The following is a 13,169-nucleotide window of genomic DNA, read 5'->3' as shown; positions in this document are numbered from 1 at the left end:
GCATTGTTTTACCGTCACGAGAGGTCTTGATGACTCTCCTCTGGGCCTTGAAGGTAGAGGAGCGCAAGATCCAAAGAAGGAATGACGAAAACCTCCGACTCGAGAGTGGCAACCCAGAATACCAATCCTTATTATCAAAGTCAGAAAACAAGACATTCGTCTTGAAGGTATCAGGGATGAAGCGAAGTAGGACGCAAGTTGGTGGCAATACCTCTAAACGGTACCGCCTAGCATGAAAAATGAATTTCTTTAGTGTGTGGTTTGCTTATTGGGATAGCGGATTGGTAAAGGCGCTCAACATGGTTCCAGGTCAGACAAGACTTAGATGAACCCGGAAACTCAGGTCATGTATACTACATAGGAAATACATTGTATTTCAAGCGTTTTTCATAATTTTCTGATCACATCGTGTGTATAACGGGCTGTAAAAGACCCCATTGTATTGTGCTGCAACTAAAATGCCAAACGCTATCCCGTGCCAAATTTCTTATCATAATAGCCAAAAACATAACTCCATTTACCACAGGCCATCCATTTCCTGCATAGCAGCCTCCTCATCTGCAAAGTCTTCATTTGTTGCATTTCCATTTACCACTTTAAGTATCACCTTGGGCTGGTCGTTGCTCTCTGCTTCAGCAATCAAAGCATCCAAATCCTCATCCTCCTCATCATCCTCCACCCTCCGAGGTATGGGCTTGCTGTCCTGCCCCTCTGCCTCGGCAATAAGCGCATCCAAATCGTCTTCATCATCCGGCGCGTTCTGACTCCGGACGTTCCTTGGCGTCGCTCCATACAAATCCTCATCGTCGGGCACGTCGTCTTGCGTAGGGGTCCTTGGTCTTGACTGAGTAGTGGTATTGTGCACATTCTCTCCAGATTCAGCAGCACCGTCAGCATTTAAACCAAAATCATCTTCTTCAATTGTATCCTTGGGTTTCGCCTCGTTAATCATCTCTGATCTCGCCGCCATGACTCGTTTCTTATGTCCTGCCTTCTCGACCATGGCTAATGCATCGAGGAACTTGGCTTTGGGGAATAAATCATCCAACCACATCTGGTAGAATGATAAGAGGCGAGCGGCGTCGGAGAATTCGTGGCCCTTGCCTTTGATTTTCAGGTCTCGTGCTCGTTGGCGCAGTTTGGGGAGGCCGGCTGGACCTAATAATCTATATAGGGTGTTAGAACATGATGCTTTGTAGGGTGGTGATTGTCGAATACAGGTGATATTTACCTTTCCTCGTCGAGCTTCACAGCTGGTACTCTTGGGCGCTTTTGAACTGAAACCTCCTCGTCGATACCGAGCCCTTGTGATGGTGGCTCTTTTCGCTTCTTCGCTGAGGATGGAGGGGGGCTTGGTGTTGCAAATGGATCATCTGATAAATCATAATTGTCAAGGTCATCGTGACGATTTGGTGGCAATTTGCCGGCTGAAAGTAATGTCGACATATTGTCGTTTTATCGTGCCAATATGCAAATTGACGTCTGTAGAATAGGTCATCAACGATGGTGGCTACATGTTCTCTTAACGCGTCTTGTGCTGGGAGACGCGCTTCGTGGGTTCCCAATTGGGGTGTCCGGTACGTACCGCCAGACAGCGAATCACCGTCCACGTGATTCGAGTAGTCAGCACCACGTGACTTTATCCTGAGGCACCACGATTCCCGGTCCGCAGGCGAGCGTCGAGGGTATTGAACTTCTTGGGAATCTCCTCGAGCCAATTGACAGCTTTGGGGCGTGAAAACCATCTGCAAAATGGCCGAAACCGCGACCAAGCAGACGCCCTCGTCCTACGTTGGGACGAGTAAGGTCGTCCAGACGGATTACCCGGTATGTTGCGACGCAATTGAGAGTTCAATTGGGGAAGAGGAATGCTGACTTGAAATCTAGCTCATCGACAACGATCCGTATGTTCCGCTCTTCTCTCTCTTCAAAATGGATGCAATGGATGCCTTACTACCCCGGCTGTTAAACATGGCTGCTTGGGACTGCTAATGGCGCTTGTATGCCACGGAATGGCTGCTAATTCTGAGAACAGTCACTTTAAGCGAGTTGTTGGATATGCCCGAACCTCCGATTACGTTGCTGGTGGTGCGGCGGCCGCTTTCGCCCCCGGTGCACTCTACGCTCTCGAAAAGTTTGCTCCTTCATACGTCGGAAAGGGCGGTTTCGCCAAGGCTATGCGGTTAGCCGGTGTTGTTGGTGTTGCCGGCGGTTTCCTCTACTTTTACCAGCGATCATGTCGTACGTATCCTCATAGTAATGTCATAACATGGAGAAGGATGGAGGGGGGCGTATTTGGAGAAGGCTAATACGGGATTATCAGTTCGATTCTACGGCGCCACCGAAAACGCTCGCGAGATCGAGATGGATATGCGGGAAATGGTGTCCAAGGTCAAGGCCGGCGAGTCCCTGTATGGCGAAAGCAGACTGAGCCCGTACCTGCAGGGTGTTGCGGCCCGACAGAGCAGATACTCTGCGCTCTTTTTCAGCACAGTACCGTGGTTCAACTTTGTCAACCATAACCAGCACGGTGTCGATACTGCCAAGTACTATCAGCAAGCGGAACGGGAGTTGGAAGCCGAGCGGGGTGCGAAGAGCTCGTAGGGATGGACAATTAGAGAAATTGAAGAGCAAGGATATGGCTAGGATGTTGTAAAGGGCAGAGCGAAGTCCAGTCGTTTGTGTATATTAACTGGTAAGGAGGTCTTGCCTCGATGGCTTTTCATAAAGAAAAAACTTCCAACACACTGTGCCCTATTCGGTTGTGGCCTGGTGGCAGATGGAGCTGTGAATCACATTTGGGGCATTATGCAGTATCGAGACTCAAATTAGCCCAGCAAGATTCTTTGCGCCACTGGACCAAAGACAGCAAAGTGTTGATGCCTGTCTAATTTCCTTGTAAGGAAGCAGCTGCCTTAACTGCATGACGGTATCTTATAACGACAGCGTTGGTTCGTCGAATAGGCGTGTTGGGTACGTTAACTTAACACGCAACGCCGGTCAAGTTCAATGGAGGTAAGGGTAAGAAGAGCACAGTTTCAATTCTATACACCGTCATATTAAGGACGTACTGAGTTCACTAAAGTTTGTTCCATCTACTCACAAACGCTTCGCCCTGGGACGAATTTGGTTCTGTCACTTGCGTAAGCCTCCCGTCTCTAGGGTACCTTCAAGATGTCGACGGGGCATTTGTATTGGGCACATGCGTAGAAATGAAGCTTCGCCCTTTCGAAGGAGCCGATTGAGCTGCAGGCAAGTTACCCTGACTACCAAGTTTGCCACAGGGACTCTGAACCAAAGATGTGTAAGTGTACTTGAAGGGAGGACATGAGTGGATCGTCCCACCCTGAGACGAAGGCAGATTTGGTTGTCGATCAACCGCATGTAAGAGTGCGACATCCCTTGTATGTTGTGAGTAGCTAGGATTGAGCCGTATTCCAAGTTGCTTGTACGAGAGGCATTGGTAGCAGCTGTTAGCTTAAGGACGCGTGACAATGATGAGGGATGAGATGGCATCTATGTGTTGCTAAGAGTTTTGGCATTGCTTCAACGATCCACTGAATACGTTTCGTTAATGGGTTTAACAAAGTTCCAATAAGCTTCAGATGTTATCTCGCCACCGATGGGCCGAAGGTATGCTCACAAAAGAAAGCAAAAATCTACCACAGCTGGACATGCGTCAGGTCCTCCCTCCCTGCATGAAACCGATCCGCAGAGCCGCACAACGTCAATTACTACCAGTTTCAAACACAACGCAAAGGGGGATAGTCGGCCCAGTTTAAGACTATTTTGTCTCTCGATAATTTGGCTCCCGGTCACTAAGGGCGGTTTCCCATAGCGGTTATCACGAATCGGGCAGCGATGGACCCTGGTACAACAGACTATTCGAGGAGATCTGAAGACTCCGTTGAGACCGTTATATCACCGTCTGGCACTGAAACACTGCACATCTGTTAGCAAGGGACTTTCCCTAGCCTTGAGGGCTTCAAGACCCCTTGAGAGTAGTTGGTGAGACTTGTGCCCTTTTACGCCAAACAGGCAGCACAACAAGCTCACGGTGCAGAGAAGGACAAGAACAACAAACAATACAACTTGTATAAATAGCTCGTCTACAGAGCCCTCATGCCAAGCTTTCTCATCATCAAACACGTTCAGTTCATCACACTCGTTCAACCAAAACCCACCACTCCTTTCAACGACCAACCTCCAACTCAGCAAAATGAAGGCCTTTGCCGCTGCTGTTGCCCTCTTTGCAGGTGCTGCTCTCGCCCACCCTGCCGCCTTGGCTGCCCGTGATGGCCCCTGTCCCGACCTTCTTTACAGCGTGGCCCAGTGCTGCTCTACTGATGTCTTGGGTGTCGCTGACCTAGACTGCTCTACTCGTACGTCTTGCTTGTTCCGTGGAAAGGGAAAGCGATGTGAATACAATCAGGTCAATGCTAACTATAATGTAGCCTCGAGTGCCAACGATGCTGAGGACCTCAAGTCCAGCTGTTCTACCGCAGGTGCTGCTCCCAAGTGCTGCACTATCCCGGTGGCAGGTTTGGGTGTTCTTTGCAAAGACGTCTAGAGTGCCTAAATATGGAGACGTGTATTTCTCAAAGAGGATTGTGTGTGAGCGGCTTTACATAACTTTCAATTCATGGGGTTGCATATTTTGAAAGGAGATGAGGTTATATATTCGCTGGGTAATGGGTGTTTAATGGATTGGAGTAAATAAACTAATTTTGCCCAAACTATGAAATGTATGATGTGTTTGTGACAGCTAATTTGTATCACTCTTCTCGGTGGCAAGTTGACAACAGGTTAACCACATCCAAGTCAACTAACTTTCTAAGTAAACGAACTGTGACAAGCCACCAACTCCGAAGTATACGATCAAGAAAACAAACCTCATACACACAGTTTCTATGTGGTATGTGTATACTTATGTGGGAAAACGATGAGGCTACCCTTCCAAACTCGGCTCACAACCAGCGCCAGTTTTCCCCAAACTAATCAATCCTTAATCGCCGCTTAGTTAATACAATATCGCCTAAGACGGCTCACATGCAGAAAATAGCAACTAAACCGCTCCAACCCGGCGGCAAGCATCCCTGTCTTTGGCCATCGGAGAGCAGCGCAGTCATGCCACCAAGCCTAGACATGGTCTTGTCCCCAGACTGATCTCCACCACCATATTTTCAGGTGAAAATATTTATTTCCCCAATGATTGTAAATATAAACGATACTAACTCCCACATTTACAATACCTTTTCTATCTGGTCAATTCACCCGTACCTGGCCCTGAATCTTTAATCCATCCGTATCCACATCCACATCGGCCGGCTCCGAGGTCCGCCTCCATCGTCCCGCTTCCAGAACTTCACATTCTCGGCTTAGACAAAAGTCCCCTCCACACCAATCACTTCCATCATATTACATTTCTTTTCCTTCCTTCCCCTTCTCTTTCCTCCCTCATTCCCCTATTCTCCCTTTCTCTGTAGCTACAACCTCCAAAATGGCAGACCAGATGAACCTCCCCATAATCGACCTCGACGTCTACCTCACCCAACCGGCCTCATCGCCCGCCGTCGCCGCCGAATGCGCCAAAGCCGCCAACGCACTCATCACCTACGGCGCCCTCGTCCTACACGACTCGCGCGTCTCGCCCTCCGACAACGAAACCTTTCTCGACCTCCTGGAAGACTACTTCGCGCAACCCGAGGCCGATCTGCGCAAAGATGAGCGCCCCGAGCTGAGCTACCAGATTGGGGTGACGCTCGAAAACACAGAGAAGCCAAAGTGCGCGGTGGACGAGCCGTGCCTGGACGTCATTCAGCGGCTGGACCCTTCGCAGCGGCCGCTGGACATTTCGGGCCATCAGCCTGATCCCAAGTGTAGATTCTTCTGGAGAATGGCGGAGAAGCCGCCTTACGAGACGCAGTTTCCGGGTCTGAATGCCGCGAATGTGGTTCCTGAGGCGGAGGGCATTAAAGAGAGGTGGACGCCTACGATGGACAAGTGGGGGACTTGTATGAAGAATGCGTGAGTAATTTGTGTGTAGGACTGCTGTAGAGTGTTACTAATGAGGTAGTGTGTCGAAATTATCTGAAATGACGGCCGTTGGGCTCGGTCTCCCAGCTAAATACTTTAGCGACGCCGGGACATATGGGTTCGTTTACACGCCTCACTTGCAATACTTGACTACTGACACATCTTCACAGCCCGCATCTCCTCGCCCCCACGGCCTCAGATCTGAACAAATACTCCCAAAAGGACACCATCCTCGCAGGTTTCCACACCGACCTCAACTTCCTCACCATCCACGGCCGCTCCCGCTACCCCGGCCTCAACATCTGGGCCCGCAACACCGGCGACCGCCTTGCCGTCAAGATCCCCCAGGGAAACTACCTGCTCGTCCAGGCCGGTAAGCAGCTCGAGTACGCGACCGGCGGGCTCATCAAGGCCGGATACCACGAAGTCGTGGTCAACGACAAGACCATCGAGACGATTGAGCGGCGCAAGACCGAGTTCCCCGACCGGCCGCTGGTCCGCATCTCGAGCACCCTGTTTTGGCATCTGAACTCGGACTTTGATCTGGCGCCTGTGCCGGAGTTGGCGGAGAAAGCGAGAAAGGTGCGCGAAGAGCAGAAGTTGTTGGGTAGGGATGAGGGCGAGGAGTCTGCTTATCCGCCTACAAAGGTGGGACACCAGGTTGAGGGGTAAGTTGACTTCAGATATTCTTTTTGGGGATTCTTTCCCGTTGTGAAATGTCGGACTAATGGTGTTGCCGTGTAGTGAACTGAAACATATTGCTCTCATGGCATAGACAGCCTGTACAATGATGAAGTGACGACTTTGGGAGGCTACACTGACGATTTTACACGACTATATTCAAGGCGGATGAATGTTGGCATTTTGTTTTGAGCACGCAGTTTTTGGCCATTTACTGCAAAAAGGGAGCGGTTCACTGTTTGTGCCATATACAGGCACCTCACGTTCTAGCAACACGCAGAATAAGAAGATGCAATCTTTTCTCGCTACATATTGATTATCATTTGTACAAATGCCCGTTATATTTCGCACATCATCCCGTCCAGCAGTATAGTATTATCTTGTTGACCCCCCCGGCGAGCCAGTCTTTTAAGCAACTAGCAAAACTCGAAAATTCATCGCCATCAACCATGCTAGCAAATCACAACAAAAACTCTAGCCAACTCGTCCCTACGCCTTGACCGGAGTCACCGCAGACGTGTCAGCTACTTCTGGCCCAGCATCCGAGGCCTGCTCATCAGAGCTGAGTTTACGCTCAGCAGCAACATTAGTAGGTGGCAAGTCCTCTTTCCAAAAGTCCTTCTGGCCCTTTCCGAGACGCACCAACCATGGAGGAAGGAAGCCACCGGGAATGCGCCATGTCCAATTCTCTTGTTCGTCCATATTTGATGGCTTGAGACGGCCACCCGTGACCTTCTTCAGAAGCCAAACGGTACCGTTGATGATAATATATGAAAAGATACTGCCAATCAAGCCATTCGCAATAGAGTATGTGAAAGGCATCAGGCAAATGGCAAGGAAAGCTGGTACGGCGTCTCCCATGTACTTCCAGTTGATCTCAGGGACAGCACTTGCCATCATAGATCCAACGAGAATAAGGACGCATCCAGTGGCCCATGGCGGAATCGACGCGAATATGGGCGCAAAGAACACGGCGATGAAGAAGCAGAGGCCAGTCGCAATCGAAGTCAAACCGGTCTTGCCGCCCTCAGAGATACCAGCACCGGATTCAATAAAGGCAGTGACTGGAGGAACACCGAGAACAGCTCCCACCGAGATGCACAGAGCATCGACCATGTATGCAACAGCAGAACCTTCAAAGTCCTGCGTTACTGGATCCATGAGTCCGGCGAATCGGGCCATAGAGTACAGCGTACCCGTGGCATCGAGAATATCGACATAAAGGAAGGTGATGAGGGCAAGGCCAAACTGACCGCCGTATTCGGAAACGTTCCAGTCCTGCACATTCAGCGTGTTCTGGATGGGATGGAAAGTCACAACCTTCTTGAAGAAATCGAACGAGTTGTTGCCCACGTCGGTGTACGGGAAATAGGTGACGGGTGTTGTGCGAGGCCATGAAACGATGCTGACAAGAAGAATACCAATGATAATGGCACCTTTGACTCGAAACATGGTCAGGATCACAGTGAAGATACCACCGCAGAAGATGCCAACCCACATTGCCGGGTGGCGCATCTTGTCCCAGCTGGGGCATGTCCCATCGGCAAGGCGGTTCTCAGGAGAGCATCCTGCCAGTTCCACGGGTGTGGCGGTGGCTCCAACAACAACACCAATGCCTTCACTATATGTGAGTCCAATCAAAGTCAGATATAGGCCGATGCCAACACCCGTGGCTACCTTGATGGAGTGGGGAATAGCTCTGGCAAGCCATTGTCGCAAACCGAGGATGGCAAGGGCGAGGAAGATGAAGCCTTCGACGAAGATGGCGGTGAGGGCAACGCGATACGGGACAGGGCCGGTGCCATGATAACCAACTATGTGCGACCAAGGTTAGCTGTTGCACCAAGCAACAAAAGTCACGATGTATTTGACTCTGCACCACTTACCAACGGTGTAAGCAAAGTAAGCATTCAAGCCTAAATCGACGTCGCATTAGCATTTACCCGATCAACCGATCAGCTTACGCCGCCCGGATTTCAAATCAAACGTACCCATTCCCGGCGCCAAAGCAACTGGCCTGTTACAAATGATTAGTGGTGGAACAAATACGACGTTTGCCCTAGTTACGTACAAGTTGGCAAAGAGACCCATGCAGAAGCAAGCCAGTGCTGAGATGGCAGCTGTGGCAGTGACGATGTCGCGCTTGATATTCTGGGTGCAAAGCATATAGTCCGCATCTTTATCGCAAGTAGGATCGGCAGCAGTGTGAGGGCAGACGCAGGTGCCGCCAGAATCTGCTACAATCGAGGCATTGACGGCAATAATGTACGCCATGGCGAAGAAGGTGGTCATGCCGGCACGAAGTTCGGTGAAGAAATAGGAACCTTTTCGTTCCCGGGGCTAACAAGTAAACCATTGTGAGCGACTCGTTCGTATTCATTCAAATACACAGCATATCCTCTGTGGCGATGTATGAAGAGATGGCATGGCAAGATGCGACGCGATGTCTCACAGTTCGACCCCACAAGTCGGCAAACCTGTAGGTGAGAACAAGACAAGACGGGAAGGCACCCATGAGACACCACGAATTGTCTGATACAGAGCACGGCTTGAGGAATGTGTGCAGAAAGAAGAGAAGACTTACATGTCCGCTGCCGTCGAGGCGAAACCATTTCCCAACGAAGGTGGTCGCCACCTTGGCGTTGACATCTTGAATCCAACCCATGGTGTCAAAGGAATGCAAGAGAGAGCTGAATGTGGTGCGAGAATGACTCTATCACGGCGTGTGATGTCAATTGCACTGAAGCTGGCAAACAAACACGCAGCTCGGCCAGCTGACAGACCAATGTGTTTCCCTCTGCAGGGAAAGAAGAAAGGAAAAAGAAACCAGCTAGGAGGAAGCTTCAGAATCAAGGGTCTAGAGGTGGGTGGCAATCGAGATTTTTAAGGTGGAGATGGACGAATGTAGTAGCTTTGGACCATGGGGTTGATTTATGGAAATTTGAAGCAACACGGCAGGACCGGAGTTCGACGAAGTCGGTTCGAAATGGAGGCTGAGGATGATGTGTCTCGTGCAACCAGATAGCCAAGAGAAAATAGACAAGAGTTCGAAAGAGGTGTGTGAGAATTAGAAGGCATGCAACCTGGTTGCTGGATGGAAAAAAGATTCCAACTGACTTGCATGAAATTGAGGTGTGCGTGGATGATCCGCGGCGTGCGAAAGTGGTGGAGGGTGGCGCGCCCGCTTTTGCTGTCCAGCTTCAAGGTTGTCCCGACTCATTCCTATCTTCAACTTCATCAAGGGCTAGTAATGCGATATCTAACTTTGGTCGGAGCGGCTAGTGGTGTCTGGCAAGGATTCGGTAGCAGATTTGGCCCTTTGCCACACCGTCTCTATTATTGACTTGGACATGAGCCATGTTAGCCAACCTTGTGCAACTTGACATATGCGCCATCCCTTGCACGTTTCCATGGTGCATCTGATCGATATCTTGTGTCAGCCAAGCGCGCGGAACTCACAAAAGCACACGACCAGTAGGACCAGGGTCAATCACCATGAACCAATCCCATGAGCACTGATTCAATGCAACTGCATCTCACACCCACTGGCCCAGGTCCCAAAATGGGGATGAGACCTTACGCCTTTGATCCTCTTTGCGTGTTTGTTCGCATCGTTTCTTATCAGACCCTTCGTGACCATTGTTCAACTTTTTCCTACTATTTGTTTTCATTTTCCGTCCATCGCCTCGGCTTGTCGGTCCCGTTCGTCGGCCCTTAGACGGACAAGATTTTTTTGCTTGTGGCACTCAGCCAAAGCGACGGACACGTCCGAAAATCGTTACTGCTTGTGGAGTCTAAGGACCTCTCGCCATGATAACGACCGCAAGAAATCTTTTGACTGGCTGCCACTATCTCCAGCTCCACACGGCCGCCACGCGAGCAACCAAAATGGCTGTGGGGGTGCAGGGGTCTGAATCGTCCCTGGACGACTGCGATGCGATATTGGACGCAGCTGTTGATTTCGAAATGCAGGGCTCGCGATTGGAACAATAGAATATCCATGACAGTGCTCCTTGTTTCGAGTTTGTGCTCCTGATGCACAATGCAGCCCTTTGTTTGACAGGCGAAAGCTGTTTCTGCGCCGTCATGTAGCACGTCAGCCAGAATAAGGAACGAAATCCACGGTCTTGGCAGAGGCGACTGTGTTAGGCACGGCCCTCAGGCATGGTGTGTTTTCCGTCTCATCAATACATACCTCAAGCGGAGATTTTCAGCAACATAACGCGCCAGTTTTCAGCCCGCAGCACATGAGAAGCATCACGAAACTCAATATTAGGTGCCAAGTGGTATGGACCAGCCGAGATGTCGATATCTTTCGCGCCACATCGTGTACCCCGCGTTTTCCAGGGTGTTAGATCCGTGTCTGAGAACCAAAGCTTGACCTGGAAATTGCCAACACTAGGAAAAGCTTGTGCGGAGGCGGGAAGCCAATTGCTTAACCAAAGATAGACTGGGATTCAAGTGTTGGAGATGGAATATGGATGCCAATACATGGAGGTCGGCGGCTTCCGATGGAAGGTGTAGCTGGCCCTGAATTGTCAGGTCTGTGGGTGGATATTTGTGCAGATAGCAATTGATAGCCTTGTCGATGGAGCCAGGGGCAGTCAGCTTTTGTGTGGTGTGCTTGATCGATCAGGCTGTGCGGCAAGCCGTGAGAGAGAAACTATTTGCGATGGGTGTCGGTTTGGTGACTCTTGGCGTCGTCGATGGCTGCGCTCGGTTACAAATTTGGCTGTGAGGAGCCGAGGAGATTCGATGGATGTCAGCAGTCTGGTGTTGACAATCGTTCTGTTTGTTGGTCGTCAACAAGCTTGAGCTGTTGTTGGGTTGTCATTGGCCAAAGCGTTCACTTCGAGGCAGGTGCGAGCCACGTCTGGCCAGTTGCACCAAAGTCTCTGACCTCCTGACCCAAAACAACGACAATCCATCATCACTCCAACGCAAGACTTGGAGTGACAATGCTCACCACTGATGCGTTGTCAGACTGATGTGCAACATTGAATTACGGCGGGACCTCTTGTCTTCTTATCAGTGAAACCCACAACGGCTACCGGCATCGATGCCACGTTCTTGTTGCCGTGCTGTTCCTGTTTTGTATCACCAGCAGTGGATCTGATCGACCTTACAAGGCAAGATGAGCTTTGAGGCAGTTTCCGATGCGGACAGTAGCGGGAGCATCCAGTAAATCCAGATCTATCAACGGCCACTTGGTTTGGGAAGCGCCGGTGGAGTCCGTTGTGAGTTCATATTCTGAGTCTGAATGTGCTGGCCTGGTTTATTACAAACACCCCTTTCGTCCGTTGACATGCTTGCCGTTCTTTGTGTAACAGGCCGAAAATAGTTGCCAATGAAACTAACTTTAATTGAAGGGTTGGCCACGAATTCGTGGTTATGCCAGTCTTTAACGCGATATATTTCTTGTTGAGACACGTATGAGCAGCTCATCGGCCACCTCCGACATGGCCAGGGTAACAAAGCCACGGCGATTATTAGACATCAGATAACAACACTTGTTGAAACCATTACGAAAGAAAAGCGGAAACGGAACAAGTCACCAACTATCTTGATAAATCGAATCTGTCGTGTTCCGAGAACCACCAAGACCAATAGCACAGCGGGGAGCTGTCACGCGCATGTTGCGTCGGAGCAAATGGTTTCCGGAGACAACATCCGTGAACTTTGCTGGGCGTCCGATTTGATGATTTTCGACGAAGGGAGCCAGCACGGCGTTAACCTGGAGGTCCTTGGCCATGGGAAGGTGTGCCAACCCCCCCTTCTAACGCCGAGTGAAATATCGGGCTTTGTCATTCATAGGTGAAGCCGTTGATACGTTTCTGGCTGTGATGCGCTCGTCCAAGTCAGGAGTTTGTGTAAACCACGATGAACACAAAGCTGCGCTCTGTGCCACAATACGTTTCAGCCCAACATTCTCCATTTTGGGAGCTCCTAAACGGTACTGTGATTTGTCGTAAGAGGATGACCATTTTCAAATACACTCCACCCGCATCGCGCGAGTTTCGGCGTGGTATGACAGAGAACAGAGAGCACCAGAGGGATTTACGTCTCACAGGCTATACTGTGCAGCGGATGTTGTCTAGGACTATTAGCTATTGTAAGTGAACAACAGAGGTGTTCAAATACTCCGCGGTTCCAAATGTGTACTTGTCTCTGCGGAGCCCAGTGCTCACATCACATTCCATTTGCACAGTCCTGTCATGCTAACCGGTGGTCATGTAGGGTATGCGCCAGATTGTTAAATCGGAAGCACTCGTCAATAACGAACTTCTCATCCTCATCGATATCACCCGACAAGAGAGAATCCCCAGCTTCATGTGCTTGCAGCATCTGCGAAGTATGGGCGATTTTCGAGGTACCTCGATGGACGACTTCTATGAGAAGGATTCTGACATCAACAGCGTCTTCACGGCTGCTCGCGTATATAGGAGTTGGCA

At 50.2% G+C, this 13,169-nt stretch overlaps 5 protein-coding genes across 5 annotated transcripts; 3 read left to right on the top strand and 2 right to left on the bottom strand.

Annotated features, from left to right (window-relative positions):
• Positions 1-517: 517 nt before the first annotated feature.
• On the bottom strand, positions 518-1,446 carry VFPPC_06623 (Replication fork protection component Swi3; the record flags this gene model as incomplete). The annotated part of the gene is made up of 2 exons (XM_018285629.1): positions 518-1,166; positions 1,232-1,446. The coding sequence occupies 2 exons, from the start codon at positions 1,444-1,446 to the stop codon at positions 518-520; spliced, it is 864 nt and encodes a 287-aa protein (XP_018138369.1).
• Positions 1,447-1,752: 306 nt separating this feature from the next.
• VFPPC_06624 (NADH-ubiquinone oxidoreductase) lies at positions 1,753-2,604 on the top strand (the record flags this gene model as incomplete). Its single annotated transcript, XM_018285630.1, has 4 exons — positions 1,753-1,827; positions 1,888-1,904; positions 2,036-2,241; positions 2,324-2,604. The coding sequence occupies 4 exons, from the start codon at positions 1,753-1,755 to the stop codon at positions 2,602-2,604; spliced, it is 579 nt and encodes a 192-aa protein (XP_018138370.1).
• Positions 2,605-4,219: 1,615 nt separating this feature from the next.
• VFPPC_06625 (fungal hydrophobin domain-containing protein) lies at positions 4,220-4,570 on the top strand (the record flags this gene model as incomplete). The annotated part of the gene is made up of 2 exons (XM_018285631.1): positions 4,220-4,382; positions 4,455-4,570. The coding sequence occupies 2 exons, from the start codon at positions 4,220-4,222 to the stop codon at positions 4,568-4,570; spliced, it is 279 nt and encodes a 92-aa protein (XP_018138371.1).
• Positions 4,571-5,500: 930 nt separating this feature from the next.
• VFPPC_14083 (clavaminate synthase-like protein) lies at positions 5,501-6,811 on the top strand (the record flags this gene model as incomplete). The annotated part of the gene is made up of 4 exons (XM_018291854.1): positions 5,501-6,027; positions 6,077-6,154; positions 6,207-6,704; positions 6,781-6,811. 4 exons carry the CDS (start codon positions 5,501-5,503, stop codon positions 6,809-6,811), a joined length of 1,134 nt encoding a protein of 377 aa, XP_018138372.1.
• Positions 6,812-7,206: 395 nt separating this feature from the next.
• On the bottom strand, positions 7,207-9,382 carry VFPPC_06626 (nucleoside transporter; the record flags this gene model as incomplete). The annotated part of the gene is made up of 5 exons (XM_018285632.1): positions 7,207-8,531; positions 8,604-8,633; positions 8,709-8,734; positions 8,789-9,057; positions 9,302-9,382. 5 exons carry the CDS (start codon positions 9,380-9,382, stop codon positions 7,207-7,209), a joined length of 1,731 nt encoding a protein of 576 aa, XP_018138373.1.
• Positions 9,383-13,169: the final 3,787 nt, after the last annotated feature.

The sequence above is a fragment of the Pochonia chlamydosporia genome (assembly GCF_001653235.2).
Source record: "Pochonia chlamydosporia 170 chromosome Unknown PCv3seq00008, whole genome shotgun sequence".
NCBI lineage: Eukaryota > Fungi > Ascomycota > Sordariomycetes > Hypocreales > Clavicipitaceae > Pochonia > Pochonia chlamydosporia.
Note: the sequence above shows the minus strand (reverse complement) of the source record. Positions and strands in the feature narration are given on the sequence as shown.